The sequence below is a fragment of the Ochotona curzoniae genome, unplaced genomic scaffold (assembly GCF_017591425.1).
Source record: "Ochotona curzoniae isolate NIBS_2020 unplaced genomic scaffold, NIBS_Ocur_1.0 patch366, whole genome shotgun sequence".
Lineage (NCBI taxonomy): Eukaryota > Metazoa > Chordata > Mammalia > Lagomorpha > Ochotonidae > Ochotona > Ochotona curzoniae.
The window spans coordinates 66,498-93,803 of record NW_024466935.1 but is presented as its reverse complement, the minus strand read 5'-3'; the positions used below and the strand labels follow the sequence as shown (position 1 = coordinate 93,803).

Below are 27,306 nucleotides of genomic sequence, written 5' to 3'. Positions count from 1 at the left end.
CAACTCATAATCTGTTTAACTTAGAGTTTTCCAAAGTAAAAAAAAAAAAAGCATACACTTTTTAAAAAAATCTTCTCTTGTAAAATAGCTGGATAAAATCTGAAACATGGTATTAATGAAATGAAAACACACTTTTCACATTTTTAGATGCAATTATTAAATAAAGTAGTAGCTAAGTTTACATGCACTGTTAATAATTAATATATTATTGGTGCAAATCCACGCTGTTATATGACTCTACTATCCCTCTTTCAACCCCTAAAGTTAATCATGTTTTTCAATTTCAGGAAATTATCCAATAGACCTATGGAAAGTTAAACCCAAAATTCAAGGAAAAGCTGCCATGTGATAATGCCATGTGGCCATTCATTAGCTATTTGATGGATCATGGCAATAATATTAAATTAATTACATGTGAATATTATGAATATAATATATTTGCAGTGAAACTCAAACCTGTCAGTAACAAGCTGCTATTTAGATCACAAAAACAACCAAGAGAAAATAATCTCAGACATTACTCATTGGCGATCATAGTGAAGGAAGAAATTAACCAGACAATTTTGGATTTTTAAACTGGTAATCTCATAGGTATTCTGAGGTCATGTTTGAAATTAGTCATCAAAATCAACAAAAACATTTACTTAATGAGAATACAAATCTACCTCATCATCTACTTCATAAATTAAGGAAAATCTTGAATGATGCTAAAGAGATTCCAGGAGCCTTTTTGATGCATCTCCTAGATATTGAGATGTAATTAGAGAGCTGTTGAACAAAAAGCTGGCCAACACATAAGAAAATCCAATGTCTCCTTATTCTGAGCAATACAAATATATCCAGGTAGCTGTAGTTGTTTGATTTCAGAAACCTTATTTATGGAGCAGTCTGAAGCCTGTCGTTCAGTCCTACTCTGCACATTGGCTCCAGGAGAATATATTTCAGTGAAGAAAAGGTCACTGTTAAATACCACTAAGTCAATTTAGAAAAATCAATTCAAACTAAGAATCACCTAGTCTTACAGCTACACTCAATTTAATGCTGAGTGTTCATTCATTTGTTACAACATGAAATGCTGACCCTTGATATCAGGAGCAATGTTCCCAAGTTTCCTTCAATAACTGTAATTCATTTTTGGCAACTCAATCTCTTTTTGAATGAAAATGTCAGCTAGGAAAGAGTCATTTAAAGGTTCTCTTTACAAATGCTTTACATTTTTTCCCAAACCAATATACATTTAAAGTCAACAAAAAAGAAATTCTATTAACTGAAAAGCAACTGACAGGAACTGAATTCTGCGAACAAAAAGATCCCATTTCTCTTTGAGTGACCACAGCACATTAAAAAAAAGAGAGACGTTAAAATTAATATTACTAAATGGTCCTAACAAATATGATCAAAAGCAATTATTGGGCTAGTAGTAATACAAAATAACTGAAACTTTTAAGTCAGTAATGATGGGTAGTAATAAGCATTCAAGAAGTTTCTGCTTAACCTTATGAATTAAATTCTTTCTTCATTGTGCTTGTCTTACTTTAGACAATGATTCTATCAATTAACATTCCTTTCTGAGCTTAATTCCTACCATACTGGAAATTTTCCTTGAAAAGTACTTCCTTTTTACTTATTTCCCAATCATTGTAACACAGTCAACTTCATTTACACTCATTCTGGGCATATTCTGAAATATGTCATAGTGTACCAAATTTTTGATTTTACAGAAATTGGTTATCAGCTTCTTTGAAGGCTACCGTATGAATTTTATTTAAGCCTATTATTCTTCTAAATGGCTTATTACTGCATAAAGATATTTTTGAATCACTTAGTTATTTGCCTATTAAATCCAAGTTACATATTTTCTCAAGTCTTCCATTCCAAACTGACTATCCTTTAAAGACACAGATTTGTAACTTAGAACTACATCTTAAATCTAAATGACATGAGCACCTGATTTCCACTATATTCGTCTCATCTCATATTTCTTTATTACCCAACATCTAATTCTTCTCCACTTTTTTTTTTACAGGAATCAGTTCTCCTTTGCAATGCCAACTTCTTGTACCCACAGATCTATTTCTTCCAGTCCCCACATCTATCCACTACCATGTTTTCCCCTTTGCCTCCAAGTACTACCAAACTTTTTTTTATAGAAATCCACTCAGCCAAATTAAATCATGCCATTTTCATCATCATGCCTCAAATTCTCTAAATGATCCCTTAAATCTCCAGATTATTCTAACATCTTATTGAGGTAGTCACGATTTTCACCAAGCTAAACTCAAATGCCTTTATTAACTATCGGCCAAGTACAGTCTGCTTTAGTTTTGCTGATTTTCCTCTCACTGGAATGGTGAAAGGCTGACTGAGTCATTCTTTCAAATGGATTAATAAGTACCTTTGTGTATTTTTGAGGATGCTATGAGTTTCACTATAATTATGTACATATTTTTTCATTGTATAATACTTAAGTGTGAAAATACATTAACATATATGATGATTGTATTTATATTTGCAGCCTTTCTATCAAACAATCTACATAAGGAATCAGTAAGATAACACGTACGGGGCCCAGCCTTGGAGCTAATGTCCTCGCCTTGCATACGCCAGGATCCCATATGGTCACAGGTTCTAATCCTTGTATCCCTACTTCCAACCCAGCTCCCTGCCTGTGGTCTGGGAAAGCAGTAGAGGACAGCCCAGGGCCTTGGGATCCTGTACCTGTGTGGGAGACCTGGTAGAGGCTCCTAGCTTCAAATATGCTTAGCTCTGACTGTTATGGTCAGTTAGGGAGTGAATCAATGGGTGGATGATCTTCCTCTCTGTCTCTCCTCCTCTCTGTATATCTGACTTTCCAATAAAAATAAATAAATCTTAAAAGAAAAAGATGGCATTTCCTGAGCACATACTTGTTAGTTATTCCGGTTGATCCTAAGCATAAACTATGCTTCTTTTATTGCTCCAAACCTTTGATAAAATGCACATTTCAAATAACCAAAATACTAAATAAGTGAGTAAAGCATCAACAACAGACTTGTTAATAAAAATCTCCACCATTCCAAAGAACATAATTACTGATATCTGATACTCTTTAGTATCAAAAATGCATCTTTATAAGAAGAAAATACAAATATTAGCATAGTATAGGTTACAAAAGAGAAAAGAAAATCTTGAAACATATACTTATCTTCACACACTGATAGTTATACTATTTAAACCCATTCAAATTAATATGTATTGATTTATATGACTTACTTACTTTATATAACATGAACGCCTTTCACATATTTCATTTTTACAAGCTTAGTGTGTTTTTACATCTATTATTTCCTACACATACATCTTAAACTCCAACGCTCTACATACCTGTCCAGTCTCCTACTATTTTAAGATGGACCCCAAATGTTGCTTTTGTTTCCGTAGGACACTAAAAAAAATGTAACAATAAATTCTGTTGGTTTAAGAATATCTGATATTTTTAGATCATTCCACCATTTAAATATTAAGAATTAATATTATTTATTCAATTAATACTACAACATTAATACTACAATATTAATATTGATTCATACAATTGAGAATATTGCTGTGGACATATTATAGAATGGACGGGATGTGCACATTTTTTCAAGTCAACAGATTTGTGAATTTTGAAATACATCTTACCTGAGGAGGATGAGAAAGGGACTATCTATCTATCAACAAACATCATTTATCATCTAACATATGCCAAGGACAGTACTAAGCACTTATTTCCAAAATTCATAAAATGTTGCAGAGTAGAGCAAATCAGTTGCCTTGTGAATGTGTTAACTCGCCTAAGAACATACAACCAGTGGAAAGACCTGACATGATTCTGCTATGGCTCCATTAGAGTATACAGTGCTCAGCCAAAGCAGACCACGATTTCAATTAGAGAAAATATACAGAAAATGTCTGAGGATTGTATTAAAAAATCAAATGGGTAGAGGGGCAAAATGGCATTTGTCGAAGATGAATGGGATCTGTGAGCAATCATATGAGTTAAGAGGAGTTAGAGGGTAACGTTTAGATACAAGTGGAACAAAATGAAAACGGGGGAGATAAAGCAAGTCCAAGACCTTATCATTCAAAATGACACTGCAGCCTTGTGGATAAATCTGCTGCCAGTTTGTGTCCTGGCTGCTCAACTTCTGATCTGGCTCCTGAGCTGGGAAAGCAGAATAAAGCAGCTGAGAATGTTCTAAAAGCTTGGGCATCTCAACGTATGTGCTGCCTTCAGGCTTCAGCCTGGCCCAGCTTCACCACTGTAGCCTTTTTGGGGAGTTAACAAGTGGAAGATTGCTCTGTTTGTATTTCCTCTCTCTTTGTTAATCTCCCTTTCAACTAAATAAAGCTTTAAAAAAAAAAAAAAAAACCCTAGAGTTCACTGTGTTGACTAACAGAGATAATACAATGATGCTATAGGAAGCGGAGATAATGGAAGATGAAGGATATCACGTGTTTACAACTTATTAAAAGTAGCTTTAAAGAAGTCTAAATAAAAAGATAGGTGCTGGGCCAGGCATGGTAGCCTAGTGGCTAAAGCACTCGCCTTGAACACATGCTAGGATCCCATACAGGCACAGGTTCTAATCCCAACACCCTGCATCCCATCCAGCTTCCTGCTTGTGGCCTGGGAAAGCAGTCAATAATGGCCCAAAGCCTCGGGACCCTGCACCTGCATGGGAGACCTTGAAGAGGCTCCGGGATCCTGGCTTCAGATTGGTTCAGTTCTGGCCGTTGCAGCTGCTTAGAGAATGAAACATCAGCAGATCTTTCTCTCTGTCCCTCCTTCTTTCTGTACACATGATCTTGCAATAAAAATAAATAAATCTTTGAAAAAAAAAGTAGGTGCTAAAAATTTTTCTCATAATTATAAGCAAATTAAAAGCACATTACATTTATTTATGTTTGGAGATTAATTCAATACAGAATTTCCAATCTGTTCTACCACTGTCAGTTTTTGATAACATTATTACTGCTAACGACAATATAGAAAATATTAAAATAAATGAAACATTTAGAAATGGATAATGTTAAGTATTTTCTAAATATTTAAATATACAAAATTGGGAGCTGGTATGGTGGTATTGAATGCGAATCTTTGGATTATCGGGCTGGTATCCCTATGGGCGCCTCTTCAAGTGTTGTCTGTTATCCTTCCTAAATAAGTATCTTGCTTATGGCCTGGGAAAGCAGCAGAGGATATCTCAAGTCTTTGGGCCTTTGTACCTACGTGGGGTACCTGAAAAAAGTTTGTGGATCTGAAGGGATCAGCTCAGATATGGCTTTTTTTGTCATTTGGGGAATGAACCAGTAGACGCCAGATATTCAGCTGTTCTCACTCCTTCTCTCTCTGTCATTCTGAATTTGAAGTTAAATAAATAAAATCATATTATATAATATTATATTATATAATATTATATTAAGATACATATATTTAAATTTCATTTGTAGTCTAGCTATCTGCTACCCAAAAAATCTAGAACTGGAAATATTTAACATTTGGGAAATATATACATGAGATAGTCTATTGATGATAGGACCAAAGACCAAATAGAAATTCATTCATGTTCCATTTACATGTCATAATGATAGCGTGAAGATAGTTTTATATAATATTATTAGTATGTGTTTTGACTGTGACCTAGCACAGGAGGTCAGGTGTGCAACTTTCCTATGTGGCATCATGTCCATGCTAACCATGATCGAAATTTGGAACCTCTCTGAGTTTTGCATTTTTGGATCATGGGTGTTCATCTGGTAAAACTGTTATTGTGTGTTTATTTTCATTTATATGTCAGTTCCCACTAAATCCTGCAGCAACCAGATTTGGCATTAATCCCAAATAAGAACTTATCATCTATAAAAATCATCCATTTTTACTTTCTTCAAGTAAAAGCTGGCCATACTGTCCATGTAATAAAAGTTATAGCTCACAGGGCCCAGCGTAGTAGCCTAGTGGCTAAATTACTCGACTCATACATATCAGGATCCCATGTGTGTGCCAGTTCTAATCCCGTCAGCTCCACTTCCCACCAAGCTCCCTGCTTGTGGCCTGAGTAACCAGTTGAGGACGGCCTAAAACCTTGGGAGTGAGTACCCACATCAGGACACAGAGGAGGATCTTGGCTTCTGGCTTTGGATTGGCTCACCTCTGGCTATTGCGGCCATGCGGGGAGTGAATCAATGGATGGAACGCCATCCTCTCTGTCTCTCCTGTTCTGTGTATATCTGACTGTCCAATAAAAATTAACCTTAAAAAAATTTGTAGCTCATAGAAAGCAAGATCAACAGTTATGTGCTACGATTGTCCACATGCTGCATATTATTTGGCATTGTGAACTAGCTCTTAGGCTATGAAATTATCTAAGTAAAAAATATATCAGAATAGGAAGCAAAATTAACTTGGCATTGTGTGCCTGAGTGTGCCACTTGATTTAAACTCATAATGCATTCTATATGAAAACACACAGTCTGTAAATATTTGTATCTCTTTTTCAATCTTCCTTGCAGGCCTTGTAAAAAGCAACTGTATATAATACTTAGCATCCCCTTGTTCTTACAGGCTACTTGTAAACCTCTCCCTCATATGCTGGTGGGATGTACAACTTCAAAGGCTGGTCTGCTCTTGAAAGCAAAAAAATACAACATTGTTTCTTTTAACCTTGGGGGAATTATGCCTTTACAACTCACTGATAAAATCTCTAAAGTTGGCTGGAATCGACAGTCTTTATCTGAGAATATCACTTCGTAACTGAAGAGGTTCTTCATGGAATACATCACTGTCAATGGCTTCCCTCTATGCCAAAACAGCAGTCCTTTCTCCCTATATTTTAAAGTTGCTCTTATTGTTTTTATTTGAAAGGCAGAACGGCAGAGACACACACATACATACACGGAGAGAAAGACATCTTCCACTCACAGGTTCACTCTGCAGGAACACTCTCCACAGCAAGTGCTTGGGCAGGATGAAGTCAAGAGACCAGAAAATAACTGAGGTCTTCTACATAGGTGGATTTCTTCAGTTACTCGTCTATTTACTTAGGATAACTTCATTTCCACTTCTCTTGCTTTCCCTAGCAACTCTTCAAGGCTCCTGCCAAGTACCAGTATTTTAAATCTCCTCATTTTCCCTGCAAGAACACTGTTCATTTCCCTGAACCCTGATGGAACTTTCTGACTTTTATTACCATGTCTTATTATGATCTTCCTCTTTACTTTTCTGTATTTTCCTGTATGTTTATAAACTCAAACTCTACAGCTCAACAACTGTTCCGAGTGCTTGTTTTGGCAGCACATAACCGTAACTGTGCAAGGATGACACAGAAATTTACAATGTGTTCCATATTTTTTGTGCTGCGGTGAAGTGAGTTAAGTAACCATCTACCATGCAAAAATTCCATATCAAAATGACAATTGGCATTTGGGAGGTGAACTAGTGTCTGTCTGTTGCCTGTTTCCCTTTCTCTGCAAACAAATATATATATTTGTTTGTGTATACACATATATACATTTAATTCTAAATTGTTATATATTCCAGAGTATGTTACATGTATATCAGATCAGGATAATAACTGTCAGTTAAATACGTTGGAAAATTAACCTGAAAATAAATAATAACTTCTGATATGAATTATTCATATACTCTACAAACATTGATTAAAATTCTAAAAAGTTTCAGAGTCTGTATCAGGAGCTCAAATACTTTCACAAATCAGGGATTTTCTAAAGTATGGGAGGAGAAAATGAGCCCGAAACACAGAATCTGTCACGATTAAAGGAGATTTTTAACAGTTAAAAACTTAGAACAATAACAAATTCACAGTGAGACTTGCCTCTGGCTCATGGAAAAAATATGTGAAATCGGGCTATCCAAGCTTAAAAATAAGGAGTCATACAACATTGACTGTCAATATTAAAAACAGTTGCTTGTTTCTGAATAGAAAAAATAAGAGAGGGTTCATGTAGACTTCAGTCAATTCTACTATTAAGTATTTCTATGATTGAAAGCCATGAAAATATTAATGAAAAATACGTCAAGCTAAATAGGAAAAGATGCTATGTTTTATAGTAAGCACTATAAATAGGTCCCATGCTCTCTTCATCAATTATTCATACATATAAGTTAGGTGAGAGCATACCTTATTAGAAGAAAATCTAAAACCTGGCAAGTGTAGATCACAACGTGGGGAGAACTAGTAGGCATTTATTACATAGATAAGAATAAAATGCAAAATTCTGTACAATTTTTAAGTCAACAAGCATTTTGTAATAAAGCCTACACACATTTAAAGAAGAAAATCCAGCACACTTGGATTCTGACCCCAACTTTGCCATCAATCATATCCCTTGATGACTTAACTATTTGCTCTCGTCCTAACAGACAGAATTTGTGATTGGAAATACAAATGTGTAAGTCAATGAATCAAAGCTGTCTCAAATTTAATTTTAAATTTTAAAAAGTAGAGTTACTTCACACAAGTTATATGTTTCCAAAATGCTACTTGTAATGGAGAATGCAGTGGGTTGTTCAGATTCCATGCTTACACCTCTTCTTCACATTTCCAGGACCAGAACATTAATTCACCACACATGAGCAGCTCAGAGTGCTTCTGGCTAAGGAGTCACTAAGAGAGCTCTTCCAACTCCCCCTGCAGAGGAAGGATTCCTGGCCTACGCGTAAATGTACCTCTTGGGAGGCATCTCAATTGCAAGGACTGGTCACTCGAGGGATAAAAAAAAAAAAATTATGCCTTTTACATTAAAATAAGACATTATTTTAAAACAAGATAACATGATAGCTTTCAATGATCATCTCAACAATACAGCTCCTGTCCAATCTTCTGAGGCTTCCATGGTTACTACAGCACCAAGTTCTACCTGATGTCTCAGTGCCTCAACCATTACTAAACGTTGTGTTTTGCTGGTATAGTTTTAGCAAATGTCCAACATGCACATGTGTACTTTCATTTAGTTTCCAAAAAAGCTCAACTAATACCTTATTCATGATAAAGACTGGTAAATTGTAAGAGGTAAATTATGAGTTTCCCCCAAGCTCTGCATCTAAACCAGTCCATGGCCACAGTTTACTGCAAAATGAGGCAAAAATTAGTTACATCCATGCCTTGGTCCCTAAGTCATTACCAGAAAATAATTCAATGAATACTTAACATTTGGAATGACTGCAGAGAATTTGCCATTATAAGGAAATAAACTAAGCCCCTTAATTCTCATGTGTAAGCTATTCTACTCATAATTAGGGGCTCCAGGTCGGCTTCAGGAAGCTGAATTCCGAAGTTCACAGTCTAATAATACACAATGCCCTCTGATTTCTGTCAATCTTGTGGTCTGCAACCATGTATTGAGACTCAGCCTTGAGATAAATTTGGTACACAGCAGAAAACAATTACGACTTCCTGGGGAAACCCACTAAGTCAGTGCATCTCCCTTGTGTGGAAAGGGTGATGTCATGACAGGAAATATCAAAGCATCTGAAGTAACCAAATTCCAAATTTGGATTCCTCACAAATCAAGGGCGAAAGCTTAGTTATTCTTTGCACAGCATTTCTGCGCCTTATCTTTTGTATTTGGAGGATGTGTTTTCATTTTCAAAGGCTTAACCTGCATTTCAAAAATTTGTGACAACTGTATCCATAGATTTGATTGCAACTCTGGCATAATACATGAAAGTTATTATTAGAGTTTTCAAGCAGGTGAATTCATGTGATCTTTCACCTCTGCACAATAATAGAAAAGGTTAGTAGTATGCATTATCTATACTATTGTCTGTCTCTCTCAAGAATGTAATTTTATATTTTAATTTATTAAATATTTATCAATTTATTAAATTTATTTTATTAATTTATTAAATATTTCCCTTAAAAAGACATTTTTATTTTCAATATAGCTCTCTCTTAAATATACATATATATATATCTTTTGTTTTTATAACTCCAAAATCATGAAAGTTCGAAAGTAATAGGTAAGCAACAGGAAATCACTAGACATCAACAGGGAGAGAAGCAAGACCGAAGCGGCTCACAACAGCAGGTAACACGCCTTGCAGCCAGGCAGTGCTGTGTCTGCTTCTCAACTCCATAAGTAACGAGCTGTGTGATTTGGGCATAGTTATTAAATTTCCCTGGGCCATATTACTTTCTGCATCAGATACAGTCAGCAATACTTGCCTCACAGGAATGCTGTACAAGTTAAATAACACAATAGCTGCAAAGATTATGAAAGAATTTCTTAGGTACTTAATTACTCAGGATTATTACCCTCAACAAAGATAAGATATACAAATGCTCTATAGTGAGGATCACCTTATGGGAAGTTGATGTGAAAATTTTTACTTCAAAGGAACCCTTCATGGATGTGAAATAAAAACATGTTTAAAAGCATGCATTCCGCATACAAGTGTCAAGTAAAAGTAGCAATACTGGGCCCAGTACTATAGACTAGTGGTTAAAGTCCTCGCCTTGAATATGCCAGGATCCCATATGGGTGCCCGTTCTAATCCAGGCAGCCGTAATTGCCATCCAGCTCCCTGCTTGTGACCTGGGAAAGCAGTTGAGGATGGCCAAAAAGCCCTGGGACTCTGAACCCACATGAGAGACCCAGAAGTTCCTTGCTTTGGAGGGAATCAGCTCCAGCCATTGTGGCCACTTGGGGAGTGAATAAGCAGACAGATCTTGCTGTTTTTCCTCTTCTCTGTGTATCTGATTTTCCAATAAAAATGAACAAATCTTTAAGAAAAAAAAAATAGTAGAACGAAAAGGAAATGATAAGAAGATAGTAATTTACATAGCAACATAATGTAAAATTGAGTTTAAAATAATTGGTTTTACTCAAATCCATTTCAATGTAATAACAAGATTTACTTGGGCCCAGCGAGATAGCGCAATGGTTAAGGTCCTCGCCTTGCACGCCCAGGATCCCATATGGGCGCCGGTTCTAAGGTTCTAATCCCGGCAGCCCCGCTTCCCATCCAGCTCCCTGCCTGTGGCCTGGGAAAGCAGGTGAGGACAGCCCAAAGCTTTGGGACCCTGCACCCACGTGGGAGACCCAGAAGAGGCTCCTGGCTTCGGATTGGCTCAGCTCCAGCCGTTGCAGCCGCCTGGGGAGTGAATCATAGGACAGAAGATCTTCCTCTCTGTCTCTCCTCTCTGTATATCCGCCTTTCCAATAAAAATTAAAAATAAATCTTTAAAGAAAAAAAAGATTTACTTGTTTTTGCAAATATAAAACCAGGAACTCCTTGGGGGGGTACAGTATAGTGAACCAACTATACTCCCAAATCTTTGAAGACTACAAGCCATTTCCTAAACTTACATACAGAATGGAAAACAAATGGCCTGACAAAAATAATTTGCTTTACTTTAAAATATTGTTTTGGAAACCATTACTAACAGCTTAATATGTTTATATGCTTTTAAAATTGTACCTTGATTTATGGTTTATTAAGATATAAATAAACAAAAATATTTAAAATGATGAATGTAAACACAAAACATCAACTGTAGATTTAATTTGTGTGTCATCTGGAGGTTACTACACAAATCTGAGAAATATCGGTAACTTTTGTCCAAAAAGTAATTTTATATTAGTGTTAGTACTGAGAGTGGGATAATGGGAGACAGGGTGTAAAAAAAAATCACTTCTTTTCTCAAACCAGATATAACACACAAATTGTGCAGAGTTGTCTTTGGCAGTTTTTTCCCCAGCTACTTCAGACAGAGGCCCATTTATTCTTCCTTTTCTCTGCTAGGAAGAAACAGGCAGAGGATCTCAAACATCTGACTCAGAGTGTGACTTGAAGGTCAACTATATCTGAGTGCCACCTCACCAGGAAGCATTTCTTCTAAATCCTTGTAATGGTCCCTTTTCTCTGGCTTTACCTTCCCAAGTTAGAGACAGCTCTGAAGCTTGATGTACCTAAGGGACATCACTTAGTTTAAGGAAAAATTCAGTAGAATTTTTAAAAATCTCTTTCTAATCATTTAAACCCATGGTGAAGAAACAATCTTTAAAATACAATGTCAACATTTAAGTTTCTTACAATTATAAGATTACGTGACTTTTCTTAAGAGGCAAACTTCCTTGTCTAATCTTGCTTTTCGGTTCTTTTTTCTGGTCACCAGATTCAGGTTTAGGATATATGATGGAAGAGATAGAAACAAATCTTACAACTGTAACAAGAAGCAAAATGATAGGATGTCCTCCTCGATCATGTTAGCAATCTTGAAAGAACAGTGGGCATGACATTGCTACTTGGCTGCTGATGAGAGCTGTGTCCAAAAGGCTTTAAGCTTCCATTGTTCAATTCTATGCATAGTCTGGCCAGCCACAGAACACAGCACCAGATGAAAGGATGTTTAGATTCATCAGTCATCACTACCAACAAGCAATTATAAATGAACTCTGTCCCAGGGAAGATCAGCACTGCCATCTTTCGTAATAAAACAGGATGCTGCTAATTATTTCACTGGAAGCCACAGCACTTTTTCTTAATTATTAATAAACAAGTTTGCTAAGTTTTAGAATACATGAAGCAAAAGTAGTTTTTTTGCTCATTTATAAAGAAATTCTATTGAATGCTTTCTGAATTTTCTATAACCATCTAACATTTTCTTTCTGACTCACAAAAATAAAGCTTTCTCCTGATTTAGCTGTCTTGACAGGTATCTGTTTCAAACAGCAAACTCAGATTGAAAATAAAAGTCATAACAATTGTTGCCACATATTTACATTTTCCTATATTTTCTAAGCGCCAGGTATTGTTTAGGATGCTTTATCTGCAGTAGCTCACTTAAACCCACAACAAATTAATGAATAGGAGCAGTTTTTACCTTTTAATTATACCCAAGAACCAAACACACAAAAAGATAAAGTAACTTGCCCAAACTTTCCAAATGTTCAACTAGACTAATGTCTTTAATCTGAAAATCACTACCATTCTAAGGACATCACCCCTAAATATCAACATTTTAATATCATTTTTTCTGACCTCTTACCATACATGCATTCTCAAACTGCTGCTAGAAATTGAACAAAGCCCACATATTGCCATGAGTGAGAATATTAAATAAATCTAATATTTTTCTATTGTAGAAAACTGTCATTAAAAACAATGAAACATAGTAGCAAAGTTGTGAACTCATAAGAATGCATAATCTAAAATGTTCGAAACAGATAAATAATTTTATGTATAAAAAAGATAGCTTACTTAGCCATTATGGCTATAGTAGCAAAGAATGATTTTATAAATGTGACGCAAAAAAAAAATAAAAACCGCATTCAAAATTTTGTAAAACATCAAGAACCAACTCTCTTACCATTGTGAGGGTAAATGGATGATTTTCTAATGCAGACACACTGGGACAGTGTAGGATGATATACTAAAAGGGAAAAAAATTATTTTAAACGACTGAGAAAGAAAATCACCTATAACAATGATGTTATTTATGCCTGTCAATTTTTTTTTTTAATTATAAAGGAACCTTTTATAAGTTGCCGACCACTGACTCACCTGTCCAGGTCTTGCTTTAAAATTTTCTTTGAACATTCGGATTTCCAGAACATCTGAGGGATGAGTTATGACTGAGAGGATCGTGACTGGCTTATTGCTCCGGATACACCTGTAAAGTTTTTCAGCACAGTACAGGCACAAAGGTCCAGAAATCCAAAGCCAAGTCTAAGGGAGAATTGTTGAGAATGTACTTCAAGTAATTCTTATTTTATAGGAATATTTATCCTGACAGACGGCTTAAATTACACATTTCAGTAAAAAAATTATTGCTATTTTAGGCAATAAAAAGAAACATGAGTTAGACATTAATGACACTGCAAATCAAAGAAAACTATAAGAGAGAAGGAATTCCATCCCCCACCTTCACACCCAGGCCAATTAACAGTAACTCTTAAGGTTTCATTCTTTCACATACCCTAAATGAACAGGAACAAATAACGTATGTTCACAATATATTTAATTAAAGAGAGAAAAAAAAGCAGTTATAAAGCTCAAACTAAAGTGGCCATGATTTTAGAAAAAAGAGTCCTTGTCTTGCTCTTTATTTAGGAAAGAAAACCTTAGATGTCTTAATGCTCAAGATATCCATGCATAATATATGTGTATATATCAGGTATGTACATGCAAATATTTTGAAATGGTGTAGTCTAGGTGTGCTGTTCACCTGCTTTTACAATATGAGCAGAAATACCATTTAGAATTGGACAACAGTTTTGAATGACTCTTTCACTCCTGGCTCTGAGCCAAGATACTGTGCTTTGAGAAGTGACTGAGCCTCAGTCTATACCTCTCTCATCTCCCTAAGGCCTCCCACTGAAATTCATTTTAATGGTCACTTTTTAAAATCTTATTTCCATCACCGTTTAAACAGCCTACTTTCCATTCAGATAACACATAGTCAAACTTTGTGTGAAGGGTAAGTATGGCAAAAATGTGGGATTCAGAATCATGAGGTCCCTCATAAGTAAATGGGGTCACCATATTTTCCCTTCATATGAAATTCAGGAAACTTTTAAAAACTGTAAGTCTAACAGATATCTATTGTAATAATTAATAATAGCAGATTATTACTTAATGATGAAATATTTATGTGATATTTAACATGTAATTATTAATTAGTAATTTTAGTAAATGGCATATTACTAAAATTGTATGTTGCTAATAATTAGTAATACATAATAACTAAGTACTAGCTACTCTTACACTAATACCATGTTAATGTATTTATTCCAAAGTAATCTTCAAAATCAGTCTAGCTTTTTACTTCTCTTTCATTTCTTTCTAAAACAGATTTCTGACAACATTGTTCCTTTTTTCTACCTGGTACTAATGGTACAGGGTGTAACATACATGTGGATAATTCCCATTTACTAAACTATTTGTTGGGTACCTGAAGGAAGAATTTTCCAAGAGCAACCATTTTAGCCAAAACCCAAAGTTTGTACAATATCTCTATGGTTTACAAGCTCAACAAAGAATTTAGTCAAAGTATTCAGCAGAACATTGAGAATGCTTCCACTGCATATACTGGAGGAAATTTCACATGCAGAATTTTTTAGCACAGGGTCAAGCAGATATTAAGCATTCAATAAACTGGCTTTATCATTTTTATTAGTTATAATATTATGATATTTTAATGCAAAATCACATAATACTTGATATTATTGTGTCAACTATTAAACATGTCTTTCTTCTTAAAGTTACTTTAATTTAAGGCAGAGTGACAGAGAAAGGGATAGACCAGCAGAGAGGTTGTCCCTCTTCTGTTTGAATCCCCAGATAGCCACATTAGCCAAGACGGGGCCAGTCTGAAACCAAAGGCAAGTAAATCCGTCTAAGTCTTCCACATCGCTTGGGTTATCACCTACTTCCACAAAGTGCATTAGTAACAAACTAGATACCAAGGAGAGATGGGACTCAATTCCAAGCACTCTGATATGCCATGCGGATGTCCGAAGTGTAGCATGCTGTGCTACAATGGTTACCCCTCAACGTGCCTGTCCCAGTGGATTGGAAGTCTGTAATCTCTATGGTAGCAAATGGCAAGGCCATCGTATGCATAGTATGCAAAGATCATCTGTCAAGCACAAATTTCCTGCTTATATATTCTGTAATAACTTGGGTCTTTTTTTTTTTGAAATCTCAGGAAACTATAATCACAGAACAACAGAGTACGTTATAACCTCAGATATAGTATCACACATGAAACAGCATCAAGAACATGCTTTATTTTAACATTCAACTGCAAGAAGGCACAGAACTTAGAGGAATCAAACATAGAATAAATCTGACCTGTGGAAAATTAGCTTGGAACCTGGGCTCTTCCACACAAATGTTCACAGAGATGTTTTGAGCAAGTACTTCTGGTTTTGAAAATCCTCCCAAGACAGGTTCATGCAAATGTTCTGAGTGCTGCACTGGTAAGGAAATGTCTTGAGAGGGAGTCCTGTTAAGGTTGATGCAGCCAGGAGGGTGGGTATCTAAATTAGCTTGATACTTCAGCAGCCCTCTGAAATTTAATTTAAAAAACACAAATAAACAAGCAGATGAAAAAGGGAGAACAGTAAGTAAACAGTTTTTCTTGCTAACTCTACCCACGTCTTAAAATGCATTCCTTACAAATAACATTTAGGAAAAATGAAGAAAACTTAAATACTTCATTCTATTCTTTATATGTATATTCATGTATATTTATATTCTTTATATTCACAGGACTACAACACATGTTTTGATCCTTCAATTAAGTGGTGCAAATTAGTGGCAGAAAAGAGTAAAAGTGACCTGCACAAATATTCTTGTATTTGACGGCCTTTGTTAAACATTCACACAATCAGATATAAATGTTCCCATTACTAAGCCCTGTAATATTTTTCTGTACCTCAAAACATAAAGGAAAAATACACACAGATCATATTTTTATTTGCTTAAATTTGCATAAAATATACATAGTTGATTTACAAAGCAACATTAAACAAAACCACAGGAATTAGAAGCATATCTCTCCTATAGCCTGAAGACAATTTCTGTGCAAGCAACCAGGCCCTAGATTTGATGACTTCTGACCTTGTTCAAAACAGAACCATCCAGGAAGCTTAATCAGAAGACAGAATCTAAAATCTTAAAATATCTCTCATGTCGTTTTTCTATTTTGCAATGTTTTAGGGCGTATCATTGAGCTTTCAGTTATATATTTCTTATCAGTAGATGGTTAAAATCTACCTCCTGAGAATAGTCCATTAAATGTCAGATTTAACAGCACATTAAAAAAGACCAGCGCTGCAACCAGAAATCCTGAAGCTAAAAGGAAGATTTAGAACAGCACTGAAAATTTTTATAATGTGTTTTGTTTTTATGTTAAAAGGTATTAAAAATTTCATTCCCAGAATTATCCTTGTTTGGATGATATTACTTTTAAATCACCCTTTCAAGGTACCTTGAAAATTGCAGCATTAAGTATGTCACAGCTATAAAGGTTTCAAAAAGATAGTAATTAAAAATGAAAGCCAATCTGTAAATAATGGCTCATAACAGATCCATTATATGACGCATAGGTTTTCCTGTTACTTAGCAGCTCTCCACCCCTTACCCACTGCCTTTATCCTCCTTTCCATAGATTCCATTCTCTTTCTCTATTCTCTCCCTTTTTGCTTTGTTTATTTCCTTAAAATTTATCACTAGGAGCAGCTGTTTAGCTTAGCAAGGAGGAAGTTGTATCCCACCTCTGAGTGCCTGTTTGATTCTATGCTCCAGTTCCTGAACCCCAGTTTCCTGCCAATACAGATCCAGGTGATGGTATATGGAAGCGGGTTTCCACCATCTACATGGAATGTTGATTGTATTACTGAATCCTCGCCAAAACCCTGTCCAGCCCCAGTCATTGTGAGCAGTTAGTGAGCGAACCAGAAAATGGCAGTTTATTCTCTGCCTCTCATATAAAATTAGACAAGCAATAAAAACAATGAACTAGTCATGAAGAAGTCAACAGGAAGCACTGAATACATACAAAGGCATCCAAGGAGTGGATTATATTATATAATAATAGACCACACACATACCTAGGTCATTTAAAAGAATACAGTAGATAGAGTCCAGTTACACAATAAATTGATGGATATTATACAAATGTGAGCTGATTTATCTATCTTGGTCTACACACAAAGCTCTACTCAAATATAACTGTTGGAAAGTTATACTTAGATGATCCATCATTTTGATTCTGCTTCCAATACAGTTAGTGATTTACTCAAATGTTTCTGCTATTGACTTTTACAAGGATAATGGTTGATGGGTGAACAGGTCAGAATTCTTAGGCAATATTCTAATGGCCATAAGCTGAACAAACATTAGCATAATGCATTTTGCAATACTCTAAATGGTGCTACAGAGTTCAATGAGAAGCAAAACTATAGTTTCTATCCTTTGAGAAATTTAAAATCGAGTTTATAAAATAGCTTAGGGAAATATGAACCTGACCACAGATTTAATTGCAAAAGAATAACTCACATCCAAAGCTCTCCATTCTCATTATATAGTACATTCATTGGATTCTTACAAACATTTAATATAAACACAGGGAAATGGAGAATTTAACATTTATTAACTAAGTTTCAAGTGTCAGAAAATTTAAAAACATCTACCTCATGTAAACTTTAAGGCAAAACAATCACATAAGACAAATACTTTTATCTTCATCATACAAATGAAAAATCGAAGGCTTTCACTTAGGTAGGAGATTAACTTATTAGTAATCAGAGTACAGCATGTATAGTCACCCTATCACTCCCTAAATTTAGGTAACCCAAAGTCAGTTGGATCGATATTAAGGAAAGAAGTTCAAAATGAACAAAAGCACAGAAGTAAAAGTGGTCTGCTTATAATTTAGGAACTTGACTTCAGGCAAAGGGATGCTATTCATCCCTTCTTCTAAATCATATTGACATTTTACTAGACACAAAATCACTGGAATGACATTGTTGTTACTATTCAATATGCTTCCTCAGGCCATCTCAGCCAAAGAAAGCACTGGTGTTCTTAGCAGTTAAAATAGCATCTATCAGACAATCCTGACTCTTCTCATCCATGCACCACTAAGATACATCTTTTCTACATTTATTCTCAATTCTGGAATGTTATTAATTTAAATGATATGACTTTTACCTTGAGGAACTACGTAAGGCACCACATACAACTTCTTGGGATGGCAGGGATGGTTGAAATCTGTGCTTACAATCATGGAACATGGAGCTCCATGAGACTACAAACATGGCTGTATTAGTTCATTTAATTAATTTAAATTGAGCGGCTACAGCACATGGCAGTATACAGAATCAGATTTGAAACCAATAACAAAGGCATTCCAGTAAGAGGGAGAAGTGTGGACAAAGCCATGTGATTTATTCACAAATTAACAGAAGCAATCAGGTATTGTGCATTTACTCCTAAATAAATTCATTCTCTCTGCCAAATCCCATTATCCCTTCAGTAATTTATTAGTATATAATGGATCTTTCCTGCATTTCTAGTGAGTTAATTTTAAGCAAATAATTATTCCCTAATTTGTCTTAATACAGCAAGTGCATCCAGGAATCAAAAAAGTGGAACCCTTTTGTATACGCTGCTCTGTGTTTCATACATAAATGATCATTTAAAAATGAAAAACAGGAAGGCAAAAAAAAAAGTTACTGAGTGGCGGTCTGATGCCTCGCCAACTTGAGACAATGGCCTGGGAAAGACTAAGGGAAGACATACAGAAAAAAATCACTTGACTGCTGTTCTTGCAGGTGCATTACCAGGAAGCAGAATGAGTCAGCATTCAAACTGTCATCACAAGCAACAGCATACACGCATATCAATTTTAACATGTATTTTCCATATTCACCAGTGTTTCAAATATATAAGCTTCATTCTTTTTTCCTCCTCACTAGTGTTACAGCCATTCTCTTTTGTTCTTGTTCTTGTTGTTTTTAATATGTGGGTGTCAAAAACTCAGAAAAAGAATACAACACACTAAATGAATCTGCTGGTTTAAGATATATAATTACAAAATATTTAACTGAAAAAGTTAAATATTCCAAAATTTTATACCTGCAAAAGTATAACCATAAATTCATCACTACTTAGCTTCATACCAAAATTTTCAAATAGCTTGATGTATGTAGTGACTTTAATAGTTTATTAAAATAGAGAAAAATTGTTTTCCTTGAAGTTTACTTTTTTTGCTGCATGTTGTTTCATAAGTCTTTTTATTTAGAGTAAAAACATGTTTCTGACCGTTGTTTTCACCTTGTTACAGGTAAAAACAAAACAAAAACCAAATTTAAGAAAATAAAAACATTTTCAATTTCAAAATCCACTGCAACTGCCACTATTTTGTGCACTTCTTAAGGCAAAGCTTTTGTTCCCCTCCCCCCAAGGGGCTTAAAATACTTCCTATAGCCTATAACAGGTGTTTAATAAACATTAACTGGAAGAATAAATGACTAGAAATTTATGGGTTATATGTTGTAATTGTTTAAACACAAGAGAGAGGTCTAGCATTGTGGTGTAGCAGGTAAAGTGGCAGCATCCAATAGGGGCATTATTTTGCAAACTGGCTGCTCCACATCTAATCCAGTTTCCTGATAATCCTCTGGGAAATGCAGCCAGCGGCCCAGGTGCAGGAGCCCCTGCTATCCATGTAGAAATCCTGGAAGAAGCATGTGGTTGAGCCTTCCTCAGCCTTGGCAGTGTGGCCATCTAGGGAGCAACTAGCATGGAAAAACATCCCTTCCTCTCTTTCTCCCCCTGCCTTCCTCCCTGTCCCTGCAATTCTGATTTTCAAATAAATAAATAAACCTTAAAAAAACAACAAAAAAGGACTCTTCCATCTGGTTGAATAAACAAAGACCTTGAACTCTTCCCTGCCTTTAAAGTAGATGTCAAAATTTTAGCTAAATGGTATTTAGCTCATTCATACTTGCAGGAAGTGAGCCGTCTTTGACTCACATCATCGCTCTTGCTAAATTCATCATGAGATTTTAACCCCATCCAGAACCTGAACCAAACTTTATCCAAACACACAATACTCAAAAGTCAAGACACAAAAGCTTTTGCCACAATAACCAATTGTCTTGTCCAGTGTGACTTCTTCCCAAGCATTTTCTTTCTAGGCTCTGATATCTGAGTACATTCTTATATTTGGTTTAAAATTTGGTATTTCTATCCCTATAACTGGAAAAAATGAAATCACAATTTAAATTATTAAAATACATAAAAATATGTAGCTTATAGCATAAATGATTTCATGTGCATGGAAATGTTTTGCATATATTCTTTCTACCTCCAATACATATTTACATAGAAGCTATACAACTATAAGGCATCCTTTGGCAGGTAATACTGCATATCTCTAGTCCTAACTCTCATCCTGCTGACAGGAAAATACACCAGCAAATCTAGTAGCTATTAAATTTATTATGAATAACATAGTTAAATAGTTACTATGCAGAAAAATAACTTTTCTATAAAACGGACACTGTTTATTATTTTGGAAACAAGATGTGGGAAGGAGAATGTGTATTTTATTTAAGAATGACCTAATTCATTCTACAAGGGAAAAATCAAAACAAGCAGGAAATAAAGAATGTTTTGTCTCATAATTAAAACAAAATTTAGTTGCAGAAAAGCACAACCATCAGAACACAAATGTGCCACTCTGCAATACAAAGTAATTACTGGGGCCTGGCACTGTAGCCTAATGGCTAAAAAGTCCTCATCTTGTATGAACTGGGATTCCATATAGGTACTGGATCATGTCCTGGCTGCCCCAGTTCCTTTCTAGCTCCCTGCTTGTGGTCTGGGAAAGCAGTGGAGGATGGCCCGAAGCCTTGGGATCCTGCACTCATGGGGCATCCTGGAAGAAGCTTCTGGCTTCTGGCTTTGTACTGGTTCATCTTTGATGATTATAGCCACTTGGGGAGTGAACCAGAAAATGGAAGATCTTTCTGTCTCTCCTTTCTCTGTATATTTGCCTTTCTAACAAAAATAAATAATACTAAAAAACAAGTAATTATCACTACAAAGCTAATTCCTCAAGGTAAAGTGCTGTGGTTTAATGGGCTAAGCAACTGCTTGAGATACCAGCATCACATATGGTCACCTTTTGAGTTCCAGCAACTCCACTCCCGACCCAGTTCCCTGCTCATGTGCCACTCAGATGGAGGACCCAGATGAATCCCCTGGCTTTAGCTTGGTCCAGTCCCAGCTATTGTGGTCACTCTCAAATATAAAATACATTTTTTAAAATACTAATGCTTTTTATCATAATAATTGTCACCTGGATAATAAGAAAGACAAGAGACAGTAACAAAGTAAGAATCAGGTCAAATTTAAACAAACACACCGATTATTCTTCATTATCACCTACAATGTTTCAAAAAAAAGAAAAATTATACATCCAGCACTTTCCCCACTAAAAGTTACATAATGTAGTTCTACTTATTTTTTTTAAAGATTTATTTTTATTATTTTTTTATTGAAAAGGCGGATATACAGAGAGGAGAGACAGAGAGGAAGATCTTCCGTCCGATGATTCACTCCCCAAGTGAGCACAACGGCCGATGCTATGCCGATCCGAAGCCAGGAGCCTCTTCCGGGTCTCCCACGCGGGTGCAGGGTCCCAAAGCTTTAGGCCATCCTGGACTGCTTTCCTGGGCCACAGGCAGGGAGCTGAATGGGAAGCGGGGCTGCCGGGATAGAACTGGCACCCATATGGGATCCCGGGCGTGCAAGGCGAGGACCTTAACCACTTGCGCCATCCCACCGGGCCCTAGTTCTATTTATTTTATGAGAGTAAGTGGAAGACGTAAAGGGAACTGGAAATAAAAAATGAATGAGAGATATGTGAAAGGGATTGCATGGATAAAGAGGAGCATAAACCTTTCTTACTCTCATAAGTATTTGTGGGTTAATTAGCACATCCCACTGACTTTTTTCTTTTTCTCTTTTACATTGCAACTCACAGATATGTAATGGCGTTAGAGATAAGGGACACTGGGTCCATCTGCAATTCAACTATAAAATTATGTCTTCTTCGATTTACCTGATGTTTTATACCACGTACAGTTTTATATTTCTTGATAAATGATGTTTTTATGAATTTTTCTACTGCCAGAGAATTTCAAGTAGCTTGCTTTTATTTTTAATGATTTTTTTTTATCTGAACAACATACCTAAGAGAAAGGGTAGGAATTAGACTAAGAAAGATATCACCTATCTTCTGGTTCATCACCCAAATGCTGGCAAGGGCTGAGGCTGGGCAAGGTCAAAGCCAGACAGCATGAACATCATTTGGTCTCCCAAAAGGGTGTCAAGAACCAGCTACTTGGACCATAACCTGCTGCTTTCCAAGACATATCACTGGAAGCTGGATCAGAAGCACAGCAGCTGGGACATGAACCTGAAATTTGACATGGGGTGCTTGTGTCTTAAGCGGACCCACCATGCCACACGCCATCCCTCAAAGATGTTTGTATAAATATCTTTTCTATTCAATTACTGTTCTTCCTCTATGCTATCTCTGTTGCTCTTCTTCAGCTGCAAGAGCTGGCATCACTGAATAGCCGGGTAGTGAGCCTTAAAGGGTATAGACAGTTTTCTAAAAAGTGCCTAGGGTTGTTTGCCTCATAAATTCCTCTCACTAACCCAAAAGAGAATGCAATACATGAACGAGCTCTAGGTTACTGGGAAAGATATTTTAGAGCTAGACTTAATCTTGGTCAAAAGGCATAACTTATTTCTGTAATTAATTATACTGACCTAGTTTTTAAAAGTAAATTAGCTAATATAAAGGGAGAGAATTTTCAGCCAATTTTATATATTAAAAATATAGTCATTTCAATGTATACTTTCTAATTTTTTTCTCCCAACAGGTGTGTGAAATACAATTCTTTATCCTCATCCTGTGAATGAGGAAGTCCTATAGAAAACGGTTTTGAGAAGCCCAGCATTGTCCAACACCTGGTAAAGCTTCCGGTTGTGACAGCCTAGCTGCTCTACGTCTGAACCAATTCCCCACTGACAGTTTTAAAAAGCAGGAGAAGATGGCTTGAAAGAAGCTCCTGCATCTTACCTCCTGGCTCTGGCCTCACTTTGGCTCAGAGTTTGCCATTGTGGACATTTATGGAATGAACCAGCAAATAGTACATTCCCTCTCCCCCTCTTCCTGTGTAATTCTGACTTTCAAATAAATAACCATTTTTTTCAAAAAAGATTCATTTTTATTGGAAAGACATATTTATAGAGAAAAGGAGAAAGAGAGAAACATCTTCCATCAGCTGGTTTACTCCTCAAATGGCTGCAAATGCCAGAGCTGAGGAAACCTGAAGCTAGGAGCCAGGAGCTTCTCCAGGGCCTCCTACATGATTGCAGGATCCCAAGGCTTTGAGCCATCTTCCACTGCTTTCCTAGGTCATAGCTTATGGTAAGCTGGGAGCCGGATGGGATGTGCAGCAGCCGGGACATGTACTGGTGTCTATTTGTGATGCCACTACTGGAAGGTGGAGGATTAGCTAGTTAAGTTGTATTGCACAGGCTTCCCAACTCACTTTTTTCTTTAAGAACCCAAATAAATAATCTTAAAGAGGAAAAAAAGCAAACAATATGGATTTGCTCAAGATCGCCTTAGAGAGCATCCAACAATCAATCCTGTTTCTTCTCTATCATAATCCAGGAATTCAAGCAGTTTGTTTCAAATCATTCAAATGCAAAATTTAGCTTAAAACACTAAGCAAATCAAAGAAAATTGCATGGTTACTTGGGATATTTTATTGACCTTGGGATTACATTATCAAATTCACCTCTCACAACTTGAATGTTAACTTGATCTGGCATTTAACTGATGGAGAAAATTTATGGCAAAATTATGTTAGATGTTAATGGTTCCTGAGATATGTAGACTTGGTGTTTTTAATATGGTAAATAATGTCTTTCTCTCTCTCTCTCTCTTTTTTTTGCTTTTTTTAAAATCAGTTGAAAAATGCATACTCTGAGGATATATATAGACAGGCTTTTTTTCCTATGGGATCAGTTTTAGTCTAGAATCCAGCTTCTTTTACTGTTACTTCTCTGTTATATGAAACAATCTTGGGGGAAAAAAGTATCGCAAAAGGATAATTTCATGATTAGCTTTATCTTAAAGCTATTATATTTATAAATATAAACCATAATAGGGTCACATGGTTTTGAAAACATTTATAAAATTGTACCAAAATGAAGGCATTTTCATGTTAATCTGTAACAGGCCGCATCCAATTTTTCTTTCAGAATCTTAGAATCAATACAATAGTAACAAATTGAAGTCACAAACAAGTAACAAAATCTTCTTTCTTAGATACATACACGCACACACACACACACACACACACACAGGAGGTGATTTCAGAAAGTTAGTGCTAAATAGAACTAAAATCCTTACAGGTTAAAAAAAAATTGAAATCCAAAACTTTCTATAATATGTATATCCAAAAAACTTTTTGAAGGCTTCCCTTTCCTAACATACAGAGTTAAGAAGATGCCATAGCTTTTCATTCACACAAATAATTTCACTCATTGGCATACATACACACCAAAAACAAATGAACATATAATCCAATCATCCATGGAAAAAAATAAAAGAAACATATGTTGTAGGGCCATACCTCATTGGTTCAATCCTACCACCTCAGCTACCAGAAAACAGGGTTTGAACAGCCATTTATTTTAATTTACGTCCTGCATTTCCTAATGTGTCCAACAGAGGTGATAGCAATACTAACCATATGTTGCTATGTATGTTAAAACAAAAATTAAGTGTATCTGTGTCCTTCTCACATATGAAACTACATAAAATATTGAAATAATGAGTGATTTCAATGTTATTTTTCAATGAGTTATAAAATTGTTAAGTTTATTACTATTTCTTTAGGGATAGTTCTCCTTCCATTAGTCTTTTTTTAAAAGACTTCTTTGTTTTTATTGCAAAGTCAGATATAGAGAGAGGAGGAGAAACAGAAAGATCATCCATCTGATGGTTCACTCCCCAAGCAGCGGCTACAACAGATGGAGCTGAGCCAGTTTGAAGCCAAGAGTCTCTTCCGGGTCTCCCATTTGGGTTCAGGGTCCCAAGGTTTCGGGTCGTTCTCAACTGCTTTCCCAGGCCACAAGCAGGGAACTGGATGGGAAGCGGGGCCGCTGCAATAAGAACTAGCACCCCTACGGGATCCCAGTGCATTCAAGGCAAGGACTTTAGCCACAAGGCTACTGTGATGGGCCCTTCCCCTTGTCTTTATGTGAAAAGAAACTTGTGAAATCATAACCCAGTGGGTTTTTTTAGCCTGTTAAAATGCAAATAGGAGATATAAAATCGGCTAAAGTAATATTATAGCTATCTAGTTTAAATACAGCTTTAGAAGTCTTCAGCTTAGTAATTAAAAATATTTTTGGATGCCATACAACTTTGGTAAGCTTACAAAAGTTGGGGAACCCTTTCAAACAGAGAATGTACAAGTGTGTTATAAATCTCAATAAAAATGTGTATGTATGCCTATCTGTACATCTGTGTGTAGTGTATGAATGCATTTAGACATTTATAGATGCTCTCAGTTTACTCAAAGACTCCTAGAAATTAAGAATCCAAGATTAAAACTCCTACTCTACCGGAAGAATGATAAAAATAATGAATATCAGCTAGATAACAATAGTATCAAATCCGTTACAAATAAGGTATTTAGGCACTGAGGTTGTGGCAAAGTGGGAAGGCTATCCCCTGGAACGCCATCATCCCATAGAGGTGCCAGTTCATGCCCAGCAATTCCATTTCTGATCCAGGTCACTTCCAGCTTGGGAAAAGCAGTGGAAGATGGTGCAAGTGCATATACCCCTGATACACATAAGGAAAACCCAGATGGAGTTCCTAGTTTCAGCTTTGCTCAGTCCTGACCATTACAGGTACTTAGGTAGTGGTAGAAGAACTCTCTCTCTGCCTCCCTCCCTCCCCGTCTCTTTGTATCTCTATCTTTCAAATAAATAAGTATATCTTTATGGAATAGAAAAAAAGAAGGAAGGAGGGAAGGAAGGGAGGGAGGGAGGGAGAGAGGGAGTCATCTAAGGAAATGTTAGAACAAGATAGCAAAGGAATATACTTGGCCCATAATACGAACAACCAAATCCTCATTACTACTTCCCGTTATAGGGAACATGTAATTATTCTCTAAGCAAAGATAGGATGTATAAGGTTCTTGCTCCAAAGAACCTAAAGCAGAGCCCCTGTCCAATGCTAGAACTGATTGTTATTCTGCCCATGATCCACACATAAAGCAGTCCTCATTCCTTAATTATATAAATATCTCCTTTCATCTCAAAAGGGTTTCTCTTGATCAGTAAATTATATGGTCACTGTAAATCTAGAAGCAAGGAGGAAAAAATTGGAAACAGAGCTTAATGAAATACAAGGTGACTGTTGTGCTCATTGAGAGAACAAACCAAGAATAAGCCACCAATCCTCTCTCTCACGAATGATAACACACGTGGGAATCAACAATGTTTAATTATATAAATACCTGCAATCCCTAATAGTTGTGTAGCTTTAGTTTATTCTTCCTGAGAGTTTAACAGAAATAAAGGGCTTTTAAATCAGCGCAGTAAAGCTACCCTCACAAATATTTGTGTGATGTTGGTTAACTTTTCTAGTCTAATCTAGGAAGCCAATATAATCTGTGTTTCATTAATGTCATCATTGACAA

General features: G+C 36.0%; 1 protein-coding gene across 2 annotated transcripts in view; it reads right to left on the bottom strand.

Moving 5' to 3' along the window:
- The window catches only part of LOC121167438 (NADPH oxidase 4), a 136,182-nt gene that overhangs the window by 52,389 nt on the left and 56,487 nt on the right, over positions 1 to 27,306 (bottom strand). For both annotated transcript variants that reach the window (XM_040996831.1, XM_040996833.1), the window contains exons 9-12: positions 15,842 to 16,058; positions 13,550 to 13,714; positions 13,356 to 13,418; positions 3,364 to 3,424 (exon numbers count right to left, since the gene is read on the bottom strand). In XM_040996831.1, coding sequence (XP_040852765.1) covers positions 3,364 to 3,424; positions 13,356 to 13,418; positions 13,550 to 13,714; positions 15,842 to 16,058 — 506 coding nt within the window. The remainder of the gene's footprint in view (positions 1 to 3,363; positions 3,425 to 13,355; positions 13,419 to 13,549; positions 13,715 to 15,841; positions 16,059 to 27,306) is intronic.